At 37.1% G+C, this 22,411-nt stretch overlaps 1 protein-coding gene across 1 annotated transcript in view; it reads left to right on the forward strand.

The window, feature by feature from the left end:
* The window catches only part of TOPAZ1 (testis and ovary specific PAZ domain containing 1), a 114,910-nt gene that overhangs the window by 45,998 nt on the left and 46,501 nt on the right, over positions 1-22,411 (forward strand). The window contains 2 exon segments of the mRNA XM_032860914.1: positions 4,069-4,120; positions 6,538-6,601. Of these exon segments, the coding sequence (XP_032716805.1) occupies positions 4,069-4,120; positions 6,538-6,601 (116 nt within the window).

Genomic DNA, 22,411 nt, shown 5'->3' on the forward strand with positions numbered 1-22,411 from the left:
GATAGATTTTATGAATTTGAGGAATGTTTCCTCTATCCCTATACTTTGAAGCATTTTAATCAGGAACAGATGCTTTATCTTGTCAAATGCTTTTTCTGTATCAATTGAGAGGACCATATGAACGTTCTTCTCTCTTTTATTGATTTGTTCTGTTACTTTGATTGATATTCAAATGTTGAACCACCCTTGCAACACAGGAATAAATCCCACCTGTACATGGTGGATAATCTTTTTATTGTGTTGTTGGATCCTGTTAGCTAGGATCTTGTTGAGAATCTTGGCATCCATATTCACCAGGGATATTGGTCTGAAATTCTCCTTTTTGATGGGGTCTTTGTCTGGTTTGGGGGTCAGGGTAATGATGGCTTCGTAGAAAGAGTCTGGAAGTTTTCCTTCTTTTTCAATTTTTTGAAACAGCTTCAGGAGAATACGTATTATTTCTTCTTTGAATGTTTGGTAGAATTCTCCAGGGAATCCATCAGGTCCTGGGCCTTGTTTTTTGTGAGGTTTTTGATCACTGCTTCAACCTTGTTACTCAATATTGGTCTATTCAGGTTGTTAGTTTCTTCCTGATTCAGTTTTGGAAGTTTATAGGTTTCCAGGAATACATCCATTTCTTCTAGATTGCTTAATTTATTGACATGTAACTGTTGGTAATAATTTCTGATGATTGTTTCTATTTCCTTGGTGTTAGTCATGATCTCTCCCCTTTCATTCATAATTTTATTAATTTGGGTCCTCTCTCCTTTCTTTTGGATTAGTTTGGCCAGTGGTTTATCAATTTTATTGATTCTTTTAAAAAACCAGCTTCTGGTTTCATTGATGTGTTCTACTGTGTCTCTAGTTTCTATCTCATTGATCTCTGCTCTAATCCTGATTGTTTCCCTCTTGTGTGTGGGGTTGGCTTAATTTGTTGTTGATTCTCCAGTTCTTTAACGTATAGAGACAGCTGGTGTATTCTGGCTTTTTCAATTTTTTTGAGGGAGGCTTGGATGGCTATGTATTTCTCCCTTAGTACCTCCTTTGCTGTATCCCATAAGTTTTGGACCGAAGTGTCTTCATTCTTATTGGTTTCCATGAATTGTTTCAGTTCTTCCTTGAGTTCCTGGTTGATCCAAACATTCTTAAGCAGGGTGGTCTTTAGCTTCTAAGTGTTTGAATTCCTTACAAACTTTTTCTTGTGATTAAGTTCCAGTTTCAAAGCATTGTGGTCTGAGAATATGCAGGGAATAATCTCAATATTTTGGTATTGGTTGAGCCTGATTTGTGACCCAGTATGTGGTCTATTCTGGAGAAAGCTCCCTGTGTGCTCAAGAAGAATGAGTATTCTGCTGTTTTAGGATCGAATGTTCTGTATGTATCTATGAGGTCCATCTGGTCCAATGTGTCATTAAAAGCTTTTATTTCTTTATTGATTTTCTGCTTGGATGATATGTCTATTACTGAGAGTGGTGTGTTAAGATCCCCTACTATTAATGTATTCATATCAATATGGCTGTTTATTTTGATTAACAGTTGGCTCATGTAGTTGGCTGCTTCCATAAATATTTAAAATTGTTAGATCTTCTTTGGGGATAAACCCTTTAAGAATGATGTAATGTACTTCTATATCTCTGCCTGAAGACTTTAGTTTAAAATCTAATTATCTGGGGTGCCTAGGTGGCTCAGTGGGTTAAGCCTCTGCTTTCTGCTCAGGTCCTAATCTCAGGGTTGTGGGCTCGAGCTCCACATTGGGCACTCTGCTCAGTGGGGAGTCTGCTTCTCTCCTCTCTCTGCCTGCCTCTCTGCCTACTTGTGATCTCTCTCTCTCTCTCTCTCTCTGATAAATAAATAAAATCTTTATAAAAATATGTAATTTATCTGATATGAGAATTGCTACCCCAGATTTCTTTTGAGGCCCGTTGGCATGAAAGATGGTTTTCCATCCCTTCACTTTCAGTCTGGTTGTATCTTTAGGTTCCAAATGGGTCTCTTGTAGACAGCATATGGATGGGACCTGTTGTTTTATCCAATCTGCAACCCTGTGCCATTTTATGGGAGCATTTAGGCCGTTCACATTGGGAGTAATTATTGAAAGATAAGTTTTTATTGACATCATGTTGCCTGTGAAGTCCTTGTTTCTGTACATTGTCTCTAAATTTCTGTTCTCTGTCACTCTTGGGTTCCTTCTTCTTTTATGGAACACCCCTTAATATTTCTTGTAGTGCCAGCTTGGTGGTCACATACTCTTTTAAACCTTGCAGGTCTTGGAAGATTTTTATCTCTCCATCCATTTTGATTGTCAACCTTGCTGGCTAAAGTATTCTTGGCTGCATGTTCTTCTCATTTAGTGCCCTGAATATATCTTGCCAGCCCTTTCTGGCTTGCTGGGTTTCTGTGGACAGGTCTGACGTTATTCTAGTGGACCTTCCTCTGTATATAAGGAAACTCTTCCCCCTAGATGCCCTCAGAAGCACTTGTCTAAAATTATGATTTGTCAGTTTCACAATTATGTGCCTTTTAGGTCTTTCTAGATTCGTTGATATTGGCATGTGTCCTTTCTGTCTCTAGGACAGGAACCCTTGTTCTGTTCCTCAGACTGGGAAAATTTTCATCCAGAATTTGTTCAACTATATCTTCTATTCTGTCTTTTTCCACCCCCTCAGTGATTCCAGTGATTCTGATGTTGGGATGTTTCATGGCATCATTTATTTCCCTAATTCTGTTTTCATGTCTTCTAAGCTGTTTGTTCCATGCCTCCTCCTGATCATTTTTCTCTATCATTTTGTCCTCTAGATCACTAATTCTTTCTTTTGCCTCTGTTACCCTAGCTGTTAGAGTATTTAGTTTAAATTGGATCTCCTTGATAGCATTTTAACTTCTGCCCTGATGGCTCTCACTGCCTTTAGAGATTCTGTGTTGTCACTAATGGTTTTCTCCAACCTAGCTATTGCCTGGATAATTGTTACCCTGAATTCCCTTTCTGATACACTGTTTATTTCTATATCCAATAGTTCTGATGGAGAGGACATAGTCTCTGAATTTTTCCTCTGTTGGATGTTCCTCCTCCTAGTCATTTTGGTGAGAGGTGGTTAAGGGGTTTTATAGCTGAATATATCAACCACGATCCAGGCATGGTGCACCCTGGAATGCTTCGGAGCAATTGGAGTCACCCCCAAATAGAATGAAAAAAGAAAAAAGGGAAGAGAGAAAGTGAGAGAGAGAAAGAAAAGAAAAAAAGAGAAAACGCAGCCAGAATGAGGCCAAAAAGTAAGATTTATAAGGTATATAAACAAAAACAGACAAAAAGTATGACAAAAGTAAATGACAAGAAAGAAGGAAAAAAAAAGAACCCAGTCAAAATGAACCCCAATAATAAGGTTTATATAATGCCAGAACAAAAACAAATACACAGAGAAACTGACAGAAGAAAAAGACGGACGGGTGGTTATAAATCCTCGCAGTGGGAGAGGAAGGTTATTTTGGTTCTTCCTGGGTTTATCTTGTTATCTTTGTTAAAGGACTCAACTTTCCAGAGATAAAGGGAGATTAAAACTGGTTTATATATGGGGTAGTATTGAATAGGGAAAAAGGATTACCTTGAAGCTTATATCTATATGTATTTAAAAAAAAAAAAGAAAAAACGCAGGTATATGTATGAAAAAGTTAAAGTTAAAAGTAAGTATGGAGTATGTTTTGTTGAACCTCTAGTTGTAATGGTAGGTAGGGTAAAGAGATTAAAAGAACAAGAATCGTGAGAATGAATTAAAAACAAACAAAAAAACCTGTATCTATGAAATATACAGGTTTTAGGGCAATACCAGGAGCTTAATATATTGTTTTCTCCTGATGTTGGGGTTTTACAGTTTTATGGGGACCCTGTGGTGGTTGTCCTCTTGTTCTTTTGGCTTGCCTTTTGGGGTAGGGGCCTCCTGTGTTGTTTTCTTTCAGTCAGTCTTGCTTGGGTTGAATTGTCCTGCTGCCTATAAAGGGCCTGGGCTCTGGAAACCAGTTTTTCAGGCTTTTGTTCTCTGGAGGTTTTGTTTGTTTGTTTGTTTGTTTTTGGCTGCTCTTTGTGGCTTTTTGTAGGTTTAGTGTTAAGGAAACTCCACTCAGACCTCTGCGTCAGAGGGAAGCCTGCGTCTGCTCCCCTCTGGGTGGTCCAGAACACACAGACTCCCCCTCTGCAAATTCTGCAAGCTGAAGCGCAAGGTCCCACAAGCAGTGCTTGTCCCCAGCCACTGTCTCAGGGGTCACTTGAAGTGCCTGTTTGTCTCTGCACCCCTGTGCCACTAAATCCGGGAGCGAATTTGGTCCAGGGAGCCTGCTTTTGGTGGCTGCCTTTGCCAGGACTGCTGTCAGGCGACCGGGCCCATGCTGCCAGAGATCATGCTGAGTTCCTTCAGGTGCAAGCTGGGAGTGTCCAGACCCTTGGCTGGTTCTAGAGACCACTGGCTAGCGTCCACATCAAGGTCTCTCAGGCACAAGTGGGGACTGTGTGGTCAGACCCTGGTCATGCAGTCACACAGAGCGTAAAAGGCTGTGGTTCTAGAGAGTGCCCACCAGACTGCCTCATCGAGGGTGGGAATGCACCCTGCCGAGAGGTGGTGCAAGCAGCACACAGCTGGGTGGTGCAGGGACCAGGAACTGGAGGCTCTGCGGCACTCTCTCCTGCAAGGGTGGTTGCCAGCGGTGGCAGTCCTCGGTCCAAGGGTTTAGGCCTGTGCCCATGACTGCCGGATTCCATCAGTTACCCCTTAAGATCTTTTGCTCTTTTTAAGTGCTTTTAACCAGACTCCAAGTTGATGCTGGTCCCCAACCACAGGGCACTTTCATATTGGGGTATCACTTTCCAATGTGTTGCTTCTGGTGGCTCCCTGCCTCTTCTGCTTATCCTCCGCTATCCATCCAAGAGTTCCCACTCTGCTTTACCTGTCCATTGGTGTCTTCTGCCCCCATAGAGATCCAGCAGTGTATAATCCTACGTCTCGGGCTGATTTCATGGGTGTTCAGAGTGTTCTGGTAGATATTTAGCTCACTTTAGGGGACTGGTTGAAACAGGGTCTCCTACTTCTCTGCCATCATGCCCCTCCTTTCTCAGTCATATGTTTTAATTCAGATTTTCTTTGACTCCTAGTAGCATAAATGAGCTTTGCCTGATTTTTTGCTTTATATAAATGAAGTCATACAGTCTGTATTCTTTAGTTTCTGGATCTGTGTTTTTTACTTAATTTTAAACATTTCTTTCTCATTGCTGTGTAATATTAAATATTCCATTGTGTGAGTACATCAAATTTTATTGATAAATATTACTTTTGATTCATTTGGGTGGTTTCTAAATATGGTAATTGCAGTAGCGATGCTATCAATGTTCTTCTGCATGTCTTTTGGTGAATATATGTACATTTTCTGATGGGTTATACTTAAAGCTGGAATTGCTGGGTCATAGGATCTGCATATGTTCAAATTTAGTCTGCACTGCCAAACAGATTTCCGAAGTGGTCTGCCAAATTATACTCTCATCAGCAATGCCTGAGAGTTCTGGTTGCTTCATAGCCTTACCAGTTCTTGGTATTTACCAGCCTTTTAATTTTAGCCATTCTGGTGGGTGGGGAGTGATGCCTTCCTTGATGATGACTGATGAAGCTAAGCAGCTTTCAAAATCATTGTTGGATATTTGGATACCCTCTTTTGGGAAATACCTAAATATTTTTACCTATATACTATGGGATTGTCTTTTTCTTATTTATCTTAAGAATTCTTTATATATTCTAAGTTCTTTGTTGGGTATGTGTATAGCAGGTAACTTTTACTAGTGTATAAGTTCCCCTTTTAATTTCTTAATTTTTATGTAATTTTTATGTAGTTAATTTCTTAATTTTTATTAAAATTTAATCAATTTTGTCAGTTTTTTAATATTAACTTTTTGTATCCTGTTGAAGAAATCTTTGCCAAGATCTTATGTTTTTTCTTTAAAAAATCTATTGTTTTATCTTTGCATTTAGAACACTAAGCCACTGGGTATTGATTTTTGTTTATAATGTGAAGAAAAAGGTAAAGATAAATATTTTTTTCCCATGTGGATCCCTAAGTGACCCAATAACATTTACTAAAAAAAGACCACTCTTTCCCCCACTGTACTGCAGGGTCACCATGTCATATAAATCAGCTGATTATATATGATTGGGTCTATTTGTAGGCTCTCTGTCTAATCCATTGGTAAGTGTATTTATCCTTGGACCAGTAAATGGTTATTTTTTAAAATGATCTAAATAAGGTTTTTAAAATTTTGAACATTCAAGGATTTCCTCCCTTCTCCAGTTGCTTGCTAATCTTGTTTATTTCCTTGATTATTTCTTTGTCAGAGCATCTCTAAAATAAGGTTTCTGTTGTGAATTCAATATGCATTTCAAATCTGTGAGTTAACCTAATTTCAACTTTTTATACCATTGCTTTAAGTTCACTTAAAAAATATAGAATAAACAAAGATAGGATGGAAATTTGCATCTTTTTAAATGAAATATAAAAAGGTAATGTTTTGTTTTTTATTACTTGTAGGTTTGTATGGATGTGTTTAAGAAATATATAAGTATCAACGAACTGTGTTTGCTACAACGTGCAGGTATGAGACAATGGAATGATTACTATAAATTCATGAATGTGAGTGTTTCAGACAATGTGCTGTTGTATCTTACAGTTTGAAAGTAAATTTAATACTTATAAATATGAAAACTGAATGCCTTAGAGTGGCTCTGATGGTCTTAGAAGGATTAAAAATAAATGGGGCATTTTGGTTACTAAAAAATTAGAATCCACCTTACAGTATAGTTCTCTTACATACTAATATTTGCATAATGTAGAAATTTTATGTAAAGGTATTAAGACAGAAAAGTAATATTGTTAATTGGCTTAAAATCTTTCTGATGGGATGTTTCAGAAATTGGATCTTCCCTACTTCTTTATCCTTCACTTTTAACACTTAACCCTTAGAGGCAAATGTACCATCCATACTGAGTTCTTGCAATTCCCTAAACAGGCCAGACTCTGTTATAATATCAGAGCCACTGTTTCTGCTCTCTATCTGGGATGCCTTTCTTCCATCCTCCTACCCTATAGCAAAGACCTATTTATCTCTCAAGTCTTAGTCATAGGAAATAGCAGATTGTTGATTGCTACTTCTGATCGCAGAGGTGCAAAGAGATGGGCAGCTATTACTGTTGAACTTTTTTTTTTTAAGAGATTTTATTTATTTATTTGACACACAGAGAGAGAGATATCACAAGTAGGCAGAGAGGCAGGCAGAGAGAGAGGGGGAAACAGACTCTCCGCCGAGCAGAGAACCCGATGCGGGGCTCGATCCCAGGACCCTGAGATCATGGCCTGAGCTGAAGGCAGAGGCCCAACCCACAGAGCCACCCAGGTGCCTCTACTGTTCAACTTTTTCCCATTGTTTTAAGACCCTCTCCTTTCTGCTAATGTGACTTCCAGAGGATTTAAAGGGCTAGAACTTTTTTTTTTTTTTTAACCCTCCCTTTCATTTTTCTCTTTTTCCCCTTTTGGGAGCCTAGGATATTCAGAAACATCTGCACGCATATATGGGGAAAACTAAAAAGTGACTGTATGGGAAAGACTCACAAAAGATGTGAGAAGACCTTAAATTTACACTTCAGGCTAGTCCTCCCCACAGAACATACTATATACTTATCTTTTATATGATAAAAGCAGTAACAAAAACAAAAACAGGGGTGCCTGGGTGGCTCAGTGGGTTAAGCCTCTGCCTTCAGCTCAGGTCATGATCTCAGGGTCCTGGGATCAAGCCCTGCATCTCATTGGGCTCTCTGCTCAGCAGGGAGCCTGCTTCTCCCTCTCTGCCTGACTGCCTCTCTGCCTACTTGTGATCTCTCTCTGTCAAATAAAAAAATAAAATCTTAAAAACAAAACAAAACAAAACAGCAAACCCTGGGGAAGGGAGAGAATCTGAGCTCTGTAATTACCACATTATTAGATTCAAATGCGCACTTTTCAACAAGAAGTCACAAGGTATACAGAGAAATAGGAAAAATACTCAAAGGAAAAAATAAATCAAAAGAAACTATCCCTGTAAAGATCGAATGGCAGATAGTTGAGACCATAACCTCAAAACAACTGTCTTAAAGATATCTAAGGTACTAACAAAAATATAGAGGAACTAATGGAAAAGATGTATGAACAAAATGGGGATATCAATAAGGAGAGAAAACTTTAAAAAAACTTACAAAAATATGGAGCTGAAAAATTCCAATAACTGAAGTGAAAAATTCACTATGGGGATTCAAAGGCAGAAATTATCAAGTTCAAGGAACAGAAAGAAGAAAGATTGAAGAAAAGTGAACACAATCTAGGGGACTTGTGGGACTCTCTTAAATGGAGCAACATACACATTGTGGGAATCCCAGAAGAAGAAGAGAAAGAGAAAGGGGCAGAAAGAGTATGTGAACAAATAATGGCTGAAAACTTACCAAATTTGATGAAAATCATGAATTTAAATGTCCAGAATCTCAGCAAACTCCAGGTAGGATGAACTCAAAGAGACACACACCAAGACACATTATAATCAAAGTTTCAAAAGACAAACACAAAGAATCTTGAAAGCAGCAGGAGAGAAGCAAATCATCATATCCAAGTGTTCTTCAATAAATTATAGCAAATTTCTCATTAGAAACTGGAAATTTCTGTCAACCAGAAACCCTATATTCCTCAAAACTGCCCTTCAAAAATAAGAGGGAAATTAAGACATTTTCAGATAAACGAAAGCTGAGAGAGTTCATTTCTCCTAGACCTGCTCTGCATGAAAAGATCAAGGGAGTCCTGCATTGTGAAATGAAAGAGCACAAAACAGTAACTCAAGGTCATGTGGGAAAAAAAGGATTTCAATAAAGGTAAATACATGGGCAGTTGTAAAAGCTAGTATTACTGTTACAATAGTTTGTATCTGCCATTTTGTTTTCTACATGATTAAGGGTACGAATACATTTAAAGAAAAATGTTGTTATTAGTGTAAAAGCTAGTATTATTGCAGATTTAGTAACTCCAAATCTTCTTTTCTATATAAGAAATTTATGCATTAAAAAAACTATTAATATTTTGGGAGACACAGTATATAAAAATGTAATTTTGTGACAACAACTTAAAAGGGTAGGGATGGAGTGCAAAAAAGAGTTTTTGTATGTTATTGAAGTTAAGTTGGTATAAGTTCATATTAGAGTGTTATGACTTTAGGATGTTAAATGTAATCCCCATGGCAATCACAAAGAAAACAGCTATAGAATATACACAAAAACATGAAAAAGGAATTTAAATGTTTACTGAAAAAAAAATCAGCTAAATACAAAAAAAAGACAACGGTAATGCAGGATATAAGGAACAAAAAAGCTACAAGTATGCAAATAGAAAACAAATAGCAAAATGACAGAAGTAAGTCCTTCCTTATCAGTAATTACTTTTAAAGTAAATGAGTTAAACTTTCCAATTAAAGGACAGGTTAGCAGAGTAAATAAAAACACATGGTCCAACTGTATGCTGTTTATAAGATATTCACCTTAGAGCCAAAGACACAAATAGATTGAAAGTAAAAGAATGGGAAAAGATGTCCTATACAAATATTAACCAAAAGAGAGCAGGGCCATAGCTATACTAGTATCAGACAAAATAGACTTTAGATCAAAAGAGGTTAAAAGAGAGAAAGGACATTATATAGGAATATAAGTTTCAATATAATAATAAGATATAATAGTTACAAACAAACATTTGCACACTTAATGACAGGCCATGAAAATACATAAAGCAAAAGCTGACAGAATTGAAGAGAGACCTAGTTTTCCAATAACAGCTGGAGACTTAAGTATCCAATTCACAGTAATGTATAGAACAAGATAAAAAATAGAATACTTAACACAATATACCAACTAAACAGACATATACACAGTATTCTACCCAATAACAATAGTGTACACATTATTTTCATGAATACATGCGACATTTTCCAGGATAGACAATATCTTAGGCCACAAATTAATTCTCAACAGGTTTTAAAAGATAGATATTGTAGAGGCACCTAGGTGGCTCAGTTACTTAAGCCTTCAGCTATTGATCTCAGCTCAGTTTTTGATTCAGGTTCATGAGTTACAGCCCTGCACTGGGTTCCATGCTGGATGTGGAACCTACTTTAAAAAAAAAAATGATATTGCACAAAGTATCTTCTCTGACCACAATCGAATAAAATTAGACATCAGTAACAGAAGAAAACTGAAAAATTCACAAAACTCTAAGTTGAATGTGTGACTCAAAGAAGAAATCACAAGATAAATTAGAAAAAAACTTACAGGCAAAGGAGAATGAAACACAACATATCAAAATTTATGGGATTCAGTGAAAGTGGTGTTAAGAGGGAATTTTGTAGGTCTAAAGGCTTACATTAAAAAATAAGAAAGATCTCAAATCAATAACTGAACTTTATAACTTTAAAGAAAGAAAAATAAACTAAAACTCAAAGCTAGCAGAAGGAAGGAAATGATAAAAATTAGAGCAGAGATAAATGGAATAGAGAGTTGAAAAACAGTGAGAAAATGAAACTAAAAGCTAGTTCTTTTTTTTTTTTTAAAGATTTTATTTATTTATTCGACAGATCACAGGCAGAGAGAGAGAGAGAGAGAGAACCAGGCTCCCTGCCAAGCAGAGAGCCCGATGCGGGACTCGATCCCAGGACCCTGAGATCATGACCCCAGCCAAAGGCAGCGGCTTAACCCACTGAGCCACCCAGGCGCCCCTAAAAGCTAGTTCTTAAAAGAGACCCAACAAGATGAACAACCTTTAGCTACATAAACTAAGAAAAAAGGAATATTCACATTACTAAAATAAAAAATGAAAGTCAGACATTAACACAATTCTATAGAAATAAAAACAATTATAAGAGAATACTATGAATACAATGGAATAATTGTACACAAAAGCAAATGAAATGGATGAATTCCTAAAAACATAAAACCTGCTAAGACTAAATGATGAATAGAAAATCTGAATAGAACTGTAACTAGTAAGGAGATTAAATCAGTAATCAAAAGTCTCTGACAAAAGCCCTGCACCCAATGGCTTCATTTGTCAGTTCTGTCAAACATTTAAAAAAGAATACCAGATATTCTCAATCTTTCCCAAAAAGTTGAAGAGGAAGGAACACTTGATTACTCATTCTATGAGGTTGAGTTAGTCACTGCTTTGATACCAAAGCCAGGCATAAACACTACAAGAAAAGAAAACTACAGATGAGTATCCCTTAAGAACATTGATACAGAAATCCTCAACAAAATACTAGCAAACCAAAGTCAGCAGCACATTGAGAGGACTATACATCATAACTAAGTGAGATTTATTCTTGGACTTGCAAGGATAGTACAACATATAAAAATCAATCAGATTAATACACCACATTATCAGAATGAAAGAAAAAAACACATGGTCATGTCAATTGATGCAGAAAAAGCATTTGATAAAATTCAACATTCTTTCATGATAAGAACACTGAAAAAAATTAGGAATATAGGGAAACTCCAATAATAAAAGCCATATGAGTTTTTCCCGCTGTCTGAAAGTAGAGTACTCCTATGAAAACTTTAATAAACCAAATGGCATAAAGTGGAGAAACAGTTACCATTTTGTAAAAGTGAAGATCCTCTTCAGATTTCTTTCAGTAGGTGAAAATAGGTACAGTTCTACCTCAGATACTGTGAGTTCCAGCCTAGACCATTGCAGTAAAATAAATACAGCACAAGGATGAATCAAGTGAAATTTTTTGCTTCCTAGTGCGTATAAAAGTTATATTTATCATTCATCATCAGGGAAATACAAATCAAAACTATGATGAGATACCACCTCAAACCTGTCAGAATGGCTAAAATTAACAAACAAAAACAACAGGTGGTAAGGATGCAGAAAAAGGGGAACCCTCTTGAACTGTTGGTGGAAATCCAAACTGGTGCAGCTGCTCTGAAGAACATTCTGGATGTTCCTCAAAAAGTTAAAAATAGAACTACCCTATGACCTAGCAATTGTACTACTAGGTATTTATCCAAAAGAAACAAAAATATAGATTTGAAGGGGTTCATGCACCTCGATGTTTATAGCAGCATTATCAACAAAAGCCAAACTGTGAAGAGAGCCCAAATGTCCATTAACTGATGAATGGATTAAAAAAAGATACGGTATATATATATATACAATGGAATATTATTCAGCCATCAAAAGAATTAAATCTTGCCATTTGCAGTGATGTGGATGGAGCTAGAGTGTATTATGCTAAGTGAAATAAGTCAGCCAGAGAAAGACAAATACCGTATGATCTCATTCATATGTGGAATTTAAGAAAGAGAACACATGAACATATGGGAAGGGGGAAAAGAGAAAAAAAAGAGGGAAACAAGTGACTCTTAATGATAGAAAGCAAACAGGGTTGATGGAGGGAGGAGGGTTGGGGAAGGGCTGGATGGGTGATGTCTCTTAAAGAGGGTATTTGTTGTGATGAGCACTGGGTGTTGTATGTAAATGATGAATCACTGAATTCTACTCCAGAAACCAATATTTGACTGTATGTTAACTAACAAAATTGAAATTTAAAAAGTTATATTTATTTATACTGTACTGTAGTCTGTTAAGTGTGCAATAATAAAAAAAAATGTATATACCTTAGTTAAACTTAATTTTAAAAATTTTTAGCCATCATCCAAGCCCTCAGCAAGTCCCAATCACTGATCACAATGATTACAGATCAGTGAATGAAAAAGTTCGAAATATTTGAAGAATTACCAGATATGACACAGAGACATGAAATGAGCAAATGCTGTTGGGAAAATGGTACCACTAGGCTTACTTGATGTAGGGTTCCTGCAAACCTTTAATTTGTAAAAAATTCAGTATCTGCACTGTGCAATAAAATGAAGTGCAATAAAACAAGGTAGGCCTATACTAACATAGGTCTTTAAAAAAGTGAAATGGCATAAAGCAAGCTTCCAGAGAGTGACGGAAACCTGTATATGAAAAACCTGCTGTAGACATCATACTTCATGGTGAACGACTGAAAACTTTTAAGATCATGAACAAAAGCAAGGATACCCATTTTCATCACTTCTGTTCAATAGAGAACTGGAAGTTCTAGCCAGAGTGATTAGGCAAGGCAAGGCAATAAAATACATCCATTTTGGAAAAGAAGAAGTAAAATTATCTCTGTTTGCACATTATCAACAATAGCCAAAATATGGAAAGAACCCAAATATCCATTGACTGATGAATAGATAAAGAGGATGTGGGGTGTGTGTGTATGTGTGTGTGTATGCACATACATATATATAATAGAATATTATGCAGCCATCAAAAGAATGAAATCCTGCCATTTGCAACAGCATGAATGGAGCTAGAGTGTATATGCTAAGCAAAATAAGTCAGAGAAACACAAATACCATATGATTTCACTCATATGTGGAATTTAAGAAAACAGATGAAAATAGGGGAAGAGAAAAGAAAAAGAAGGTAGCAAACCACAAAAGACTCTTAACAATAGAGAACATACTGAGGGTTGGTAAAATACAGGTAGGTGGGAGATAGGCTAATGAGTGAAAGAAATAACAGAAACATTTCAGTTTACAATAGCATAAAAAATAATAAACTATTTAGGAATTAACCAAGGAGCTGAAAATCATGTGTGATGAAATCTACAGAGCATTGCTGAAAAAAGAATAACCTGGAGGAATCATATTTCCTGACTTGAAAACTACCTATAAAGCTACAGTAATAAGAAACCACAGTACTGACGTACAGACAGACATACAAACCAATAGAATAGAATAAAGAGCCCAAAACAAAACCCTCTTATATGTGATCAAATGATTTTAGACAATGGTACCAAGACCATCCAATGGGGAAAGGATAGTTCTTTCAACAAGTGATGGTGAGAATACTGGATATCCATATGCTAAAGAACCTTTACCTAATACTATCCTTACCTAATACTACATACAAAAATTAATTCAGAATGGATCAAAAAAGAGTTTAATGTAACTTTAATATAAGACCTAAAACAAGAAAAGCCTTGGAAGTAATAAGAACAAAAGATTTACAACACTGGGGGTGCCTGGGTGGCTCAGTGGGTTAAGCCTCTGCCTTTGGCTCAGGTCATGATCCCAGGGTCCTGGGATCAAGCCCCGCATCGGGCTCTCTGCTCAGCGGGGAGCCTGCTTCCCTTCCTCTCTCTCTCTGCCTGCTTCTGCCTGCTTGTGATCTCTGTCTGTCAAATAAATAAATAAAATCTTAAAAAAAAAAAAGAAAAAGATTTACAACACTGGTTTGGCAGGAACTTCTCAGATGTGACAGTAAAAACACAACAAAAGACAAAGACAAATTGGACTTCATGAAAATTTAAAAATTTTGTCCATTAAGAGATAGTATCAAAAGAGTAAAACTTCAGCCCCCAGAATGGAAGAAATATTTGCAAATCATATATCTAACCATGGATTAATATCCAAAATATATAGAGAACTCCTAAAGCTGAACAGCAAGAAAACCAACCTGATGCAAAAATGGGCAAAATACTTGAGTAGACCTTTTTTTTGCAAGATGTACAAATGGCCAACAAACTCATAAAAAAGATGCTCAACATCACTAATCATTAGGGAAAGGCACATAAAACTACAGTGTGATACCACCTAACCCATTAGGATGGTTACTATCAAAACAAAAAAAATGCATTAGGATACAGAGAAATTTGAACCTTTGTGCACTGTTGGTGGAAATGTGAAATGTTACATACACTGTGGAAAACAGTATGGCAGTTCTTCAAAAAATTAAAAATAGAATTACTGTATGATCCAGCAGTTCTTCTAGGTATATACACAAAAGAATTGGCATCAGGGTCTTGAAAGATATGTGTATACACATGTTCATAGCAGCATTATTTATAATAGCTAAAATCTGAAGATCCCAAATGTTCAGTGACATGAATGGATTAGGAAAATTTGGTATATACATACAGTATAATATTATTCAACGTAAAAAAAGAAAAAGTCTAACATATGTTACAATATGGATGAACCTTGAGGTCATTATGTTAAGTGAAGTCAGTCAGTCACAAAAAGCCAAATACTGTATGATTCTACTTATGTGAGGTACTTAGAGTAGTCAAAATCACAGAGACAGAAAGTAGAATGGTGGTTACTGGGAGCTGGGAGGAGGGGGGAAGGGAGAATTATTGTTTAAAGGGTATAGAGTTTCAGTTTTATAAGTTGAAAGGAATTATGGAAATGGATGAACATTTTGAATATATTTAATACCACTGAACATACACCTAAAAATAATGAAGATGGTAAATTTTTTATTATGTATATTGTATCACAATGAAACTTGTGGGGGCAAAAAAGCAATGTAGCAGTTCATGTCAAAAGCTGTGAAAATAGTCAAACCTTTTTCTCCAAACAGTTTAACCAAAGGAGATCATTTTAAAGGAGAAGCTATATTAATATTTTAAATTTTAAAAGTATTTTGTGACAAAAGAAGCAGTGCTTCATGTCAATTACCATGGACTACTTAACCACTAACAATTTTTTTCCAACTATGCTTTCTTTCTTTAAAAATATGCAGTTCCAGTTTAATCAGTTGTAGTAGCAGATACTGAATTTCTCATGTTACCTGCTAAGATGGCAACTATGTAGATACTACAAAGTGAATAGCCGGAAGAATTCATTTGTATGTACCCAGGAAAAACAATTATAGTACATAAAGGAGCTTTACAATAAAAACTTAATGTTATTATTTTGTATTATTAAAGTTGTATAAGGTAATTATAACTTCAACATTAATTTTTCTTTTTTCTTAGATTTAAAAAAAATTAAAAAAATTATATTATGTTAATCACCATACAGTACATCATTAGTTTTTCATGTAGTGTTCAAGATTCATTGTTTGCATATAACACCCAGTGCTCCATGCAATAACGTGCCCTCCTTAAAACCCACCACCTGGCTAACACATTCCCCCACCCACCTTCCCTCTAAAACCCTCAGTTCGTTTCCTGGAGCCATCTCTCATGGTTCATCTCTCACTCTCATTCATCCCCCACTTCCTTTTCCCCTTCCTTTTCCTAATGTGCTCCATGCTATTCCTTATGTTCCACATATGGGTGAAACCATATGATAATTGTCTTTCTCTGTTTGACTTATTTCACTTAGCATCATCTCCTCCGGTTCCATCCATGTTGATCCAAATGTTGGGTACTCATCCTTTCTGATGGTTGTGTAATATTCCATTGTATATATGGACCACATCTTCTTTATCCATTCGTCTGTTGAAGGGCATCTTGGCTCCTTCCACAGATTGGCTGCTGTGAACATTGCTGCTATGAACATTGGCATAGGCATGTGCTCCTTCTTTTCACTACATCTGTATCTTTGAGGTAAATACCCAATAGTGTAATTGCTGGGCCATCGGGTAGCTCTATTTTTAACTGTTTGAAGAACCTCCACATGGTTTCCCAAAGTGACTATACCAACTTGCATTCTCACCAAAAGTGTGAGAGGGTACCCCTTTCTCCATAACCTCTCCAACATTTGTTTTTTCCTGTCTTGTCAGCATTTGCCATTCTAACTAGTATAAGGTGGTATCTCAATGTGGTTTTGATTTGTATTTCCCCGATGGCTAATGATGTTGAACATTTTTTCATGTGTCTGTTAACCATTTGTATGTCTTCTTTGGAGAAGTGTCTGTTCACATCTTCTGCCCATTTCTTTACTGGATTGTGTTTTGGGTGTTAAGTTTGAGATGTGCTCTATAGCTCTTGGATACCAGGTCTTTATCTGTAGTGTCTTTTGTAAATAACTTCTCCCATTCTGTGGGTTGCCTTTTTGTTTTGTTGACTGTTCCCTTTGCTGTGCAGAAGCTCTTGATCTTGGTGAAGTCCCAGAAGTTCATCTTCACTTTTGTTTCCTTTGCCTTTGGAGACATATCTTGAAAGAACTTGCTGTGGCCAATGTTGAAGAGGTTACTGCCTATATTTTCCTCTAAGATTTTAATGGATTCCTGTCTCACTTTGAGGTTTTTCATCCATTTTGAGTTTATCTTTGTATATGGTATAAGAGAATGGTCCAGTTTCTTTCTTCTATACATAGCTGTCCAATTTTCCCAGCAACATTTATTAAAAAGACTGTTATTTCTCCATTGGATATTCTTTACTGCCTTGTCAAAGATTAGTTGACCATAGAGTTGAGTGTCCATATCTGGGCTCTTTATTCTGTTCCATTGGTCTATGTATCTGTTTCTGTGCAAGTACCATGCTGTCTTGATGATCACAGCTTTGTAATACAGCTTGAAATCAGGCAACATGATGCCCCCAACTTTGGTTTTCTTTTTCAGCATTTCCTTGATGATTTGGGGTCTTTTCTGGTTCCATACAAATTTTAGGATTGTTTGTTCCAGCACTTTGAAAATTGCTGATAGTATTTTGATTGGGATGGCGTTGGAAATATAGATTGCTCTGGACAGCATAGACATTTTCCCAGTGTTTATTCTCTGATCCATGAGGTTGAAATATTTTTCTTTTTGTGTCTTCAATTTGTTTCTTAAGTGTTCTGTAATTTCTAGAATATAGATCCTTTACCTCTTTGGTTAGGTTTATTCCTGGGTTATCTGTGGTTTTTGGTGCTATTGTAAGTGGAGTCAATTCCTTAATTTCTCTTTCCTTAGTCACATTGTTAGTGTACAGAAATGCCACTAATTTATTATTATTTTTTTAAGATTTTATTTATTTTTTTGACAGGCAGAGATTACAAGTAGAGAGGCAGGCAGAGAGAGAGAGGTGGAAGCGGGCTCCCTGCTGAGCAGAGGGCCCAATGTAGGGCTCGATCCCAGGACCCTGGGATCATGACCTGAGCCGAAGGCAGTGGCTTTAACCCACTGAGCCACCCAGGTGCCCCAATGCCACTGATTTCTGTGCATTGATTTTGTATCCTGCCATGTTGCTGCATTGCTGTATGAGTTCTAATAATTTGGGGCTGGAGTCTTTTGGGTTTTCCACATAAAGCATCATGTCATCTGCAATGAGAGAGAGTTTGACTTCTTCTTTGCCAGTTCGGATACCTTTTCTTTCTTTTTGTTGTCTAATTGCTGTTGCTAGGACTTCTAGTACTATGTTGGACAATGGTGGTGAGAGTAGGTATCCTTGTCATGGTCCTGATCTCAATGGGAAGGCTCTCAGCTTTTCCTCATTGCAAATGATATTTGCTATGGGTTTTTCATAGATGGATTTTATGAAGTTGAAGGAATGTTCCTTCTATCCTTATACTCTAAAGAGTTTTAATCAGGAAAGGATTCTGTATTTTCTCAAATGCTTTTTCTGCATGAATTGAGAGGACCAGGTGGTTCTTGTCTCTTCTCTTATTAATGTGTTCTGTCAAACTGATTGATTTGTGAATGTTGATCAACCCTTGCATCCCAGGGATAAATCCCACCTGGTCATGGTGGATAATCTTTTTATTATACTGTTGGATCTTAATAGCTAGGATCTTGTTGAGAATCTTAGCATCCATATTCATCAGTGATATTGGTCCGAAATTCTCCTTTTTATGAGGTCTTTGCTTGGTTTGGGGATCAAGGTAATGCTGACCTCATAGAAAGAGTCTGAAAGTTTTCCTTCTGTTTCTATTTTTTGAAACAGCTTCAGGAGAATAGGTATTTCTTCTTTGAATGTTTCGTAGAATTCCCCAGGGAATCCATCAGGTCTTGGACTCTTGTTTCTTGGGAGGTTTTTGATCACTGCTTCAATCTCGTTACTAGTTATTGGTCTATTCAGGTTGTCAGTTTCTTCCTGTTCCAGCCTTGGAAGTTTATAGGTTTCCAGGAATAAATCCATTTCTTTTAGGTTGCTTATCTTATTGGCATATAGCTGTTGATAATAATTTCTGATGATTGTTTCTATTTCCTTGATGTTAGTCGTGATCTCTCCCCTTTCATTCATAATTTTATTAATTTGGGTCCTTTCTCTTTTCTTTTGAATAAGTCTGGCCAGTGGTTTATTGATCTTATTACTTCTTTCAAAGAATCAGCTTCTAGTTTCGTTGATGTGTTCTACTGTATCTCGCATTTCTAATTCATTGATCTCTGCTCTAGTCTTGATTATTTCCCTGCTTGTCATGGGGTTGGCCTAACTTGTTGATTCTTCAGTTCTTTAAGGTGTAAAGAGAGTTTATGTTTTTGGGATTTTTCTTTTTTTTTTTTTTTTGAGTGAGGCTTGGATGGCTATGTATTTCCCCCTTAGGACCACCTTTGCCATATCCCATAGGTTTTTGGACCGATGTGTCTTTATTCTCATATGTTTCCATGAATTGCTTAAGTGCTTCTTTGAGTTCCTGGTTGATCTGAACATTCTTGAGCAGGATGCTCTTTAGCTTCCAAGTGTTTGAATTCCTTCCAAACTTTTTCTTGTGATTAAGTTCCAGTTTCAAAACAATGTGGTCTGAGAATATGCAGGGAATAATTTGTCTTTTGGTATCAGTTGAGCCCTGATTTGTGACTCAGTATGTGGTCTCTTCTGGAGAAAGATCCATGTGCCCTTGAGAAAAGTTAATTTTCTGTTATTTTAGAGTGAAATGTTCTGTTTATACCTGTGAGGCCCATCCGGTCCAATGTGTCATTCAAAGCTCTTGTTTCTTTGTTGATTTTCTGCTTAGATGATCTGTCTGTTGCTGAGAGTGGTGTGTTAAGATCCCCTATAATTAACATATTCTTATCAATATGTTTCTTTATTTTGATTAACAGTTGGCTTCTGTAGTTGGTTGTTCCCATGCTGGGGGCATAAATATTTGTAATTGTTAGAACTTCTTGTTGGATAGATCCTTTAAGCATGATGTAGTGTCCTTCAGTATCTCTTGACTAAAGTCTTTAGCTTAAAATCTAGTTTGTCTCTTATAAGAATTGCTACCCCACCTTTCTTTTGAGTCCCGGTGACATGAAAGATGGTTCTCCATCCCTTCACTTTCAGTCTGGATGTATCTTTAGTTTCACAATTCATCTCTTGTAGACAGCATATGGATGTGTCCTGTCTTTTTTGCCAGTCTGCTACCCTGTGCCATTTTATGGGAGCATTTAGGCCTTTCACATTGAGAGTGATTATTGGAAGATACTTTTTATTGTCATCATGTTGCTTGTGAAGTCCTTGTTCCTATAGATTGTCTGTAAATTTCTGTTCTATATCACTCTTGGGTTCTTTCTTCTTTTATAGACCTCCCCCCTTAATATTTCTTGTAGTGCTGGCGTGGTGGTCTTTAATCTTTTAATCTTTGCTGGTCTTTGAAGTTCTTTATCTCTCCATCCATTCTGAACGTAAGCCTTGCCAGGTAAAGTATTCTTGGCTGCATGTTCTTCTCATTCAGTGCCCTGAACATGTCTTGTCAGCCCTTCCTGGCATGCCAGGTTTCTGTGGAGATGTCTGATGTTATTCTGATGTTCCTCCCTCTTTCGTAAGGAATCTCTTCCCCTTAGCTGCCCTTAAGACATTTTGTCTGAATTTAGGAGTTGAGAATTTCACAATTCCGCATATGGAGGTCTTTTTACCCTCACTGATCTTGGGAGGTGTCCTCTCTGCCTCTAGGACATGACCACTTGTTCCATTCTGCAGATTAGGGCAGTTCTCATCTAGGATTTGTTCAACTATATCTTCTAGTCCTCTCTCTCTTTCCACCCCCCTCAGGGATCCCAATAATTCTGACATTAGAACCTTTCATAGCATCATTTATTTCTCTAATTTTGTTTTCATGGCTTCTAAGCTGTTTGTTCCAGGCCTCCTCCTGATCCTTCTCTCTGTCAGTTTGTCTTTTAGATCACTAATTTGATCTTCTGTCTCATTTACCCTAGCTGTTAGAGTATTTGGATTAGATTGGATCTCATTGATAGCATTTTTAAGTTCTGTCAGATCAGTGCTCACTTCCGCCCTTAGAGATTCTAGGTTGCCACTAATGGTCTTCTCCAACCTAGCCATTGTCTGGATAACTGTTAGCCTGCATTCTATTTCTGACATATTGTTTATGTCCATATCCAATAGTTCTGTGACAGAGGTCACAGTCTGAATTTTTCCTCTGTTGTATGTTTCTTCTCCTAGTCATTCTGATGAGAGGTGGTTGAGGGGATGTGTAGCTGAAAATATCAACCACGATCCCGGCAAGTTGCACCCTGGAAAGTTTTGGTGTAATTGAAGTCACCACCAAAAAGAAAGAAAAAAGAGAGGGGGGGAAAAAAAAACAGCTTAAATGAGCCCCAAGAGTAAGATTTATAAAGTACAAAAACAAAAATGAACAGAGAAAAAGACCAACAAAAGAAAAAGAAAAAGAAAAACCCAGCCAAAATGAACCCCAAGAATAAGATTCATAAAGTAAAAAAGGAAAAACACACAGAAACACTGACAAAAGAATAAGACAGGAATGTGGTTATAATCCCTCAACGTGGGTGATGAAGGGTATTTCAGTTCTTCCTGGGTGTATCTTGATACCTTTTTAAAGGACTCAACTTTCCAGAGATACAGGGAAATTAAAACTGGTGTATATATATAGGGGTAGTATTGAATAGGAAAAAGGGACTAACTTGAAGCTTATATCTATGTATATATATATATATTTTTTTTTAAAAAAGTATATGTTTCGAAAAAGTTCAAGTTAAACGTTACTAAGTAGGAGCGCCTGGGTGGCTCAGTGGGTTAAGCCTCTGCCTTCGGCTCAGGTCATGATCTCAGGGTCCTGGGATTGAGCCCCACATTGGGTTCTCTGCTCAGTAGGGAGCCTGCTCCGCTCCCCCCGCCTTCCTCTCTGCCTGCCTCTTTGCCTACTTGTGATCTCTCTTTGTCAAATAAATAAATAAATAAAATCTTAAAAAAAAAGTTACTAATACGTTGTATTAAACATCTAGTTGAAATGGTAGGTAGGTAAAAAAAAAATAAGAACAAGAATTATGAGAATGAATTTAAAGGAAAAAAAAGTTGTAACTATATAATATACAGGCTGTGGTGCAATACCAGGAGCTTAATATATTGTTTTCCCCTGATGTTGGGGTTTTACAGTTTTATGGGCACCCTATGGTTATTGTCCTCTTGTTCTTTCTGCTTGTCTTCTGGAGGCGGGGCCTGCTGCATTGTTTCTCAGTCAGTCCTGTTTGAGTCTGTTGCCCTGCACGCTACCAAGGGACTGGGCTTGGTGGAAGCCAGTTTTTCAGGGTTTTGTTCTCTGGAGGCTTTGTTCTTTGGCGATTTTTTGTTCCTTTTCAAAGGATCAGAGCAAAGAAACTCTCTGCACCCAGACCTCTGCCTCAGAGAGGAGCCACAGTCTGCTCCTCTCTGAATGGTCCAGATCACATCGACCCTGCCTCTGCAAACTCCGTT

The sequence above is a fragment of the Lontra canadensis genome, unplaced genomic scaffold (assembly GCF_010015895.1).
Source record: "Lontra canadensis isolate GAN:19392208 unplaced genomic scaffold, GSC_riverotter_1.0 scaffold20, whole genome shotgun sequence".
In the NCBI taxonomy this organism is placed as follows: Eukaryota; Metazoa; Chordata; class Mammalia; order Carnivora; family Mustelidae; genus Lontra; species Lontra canadensis.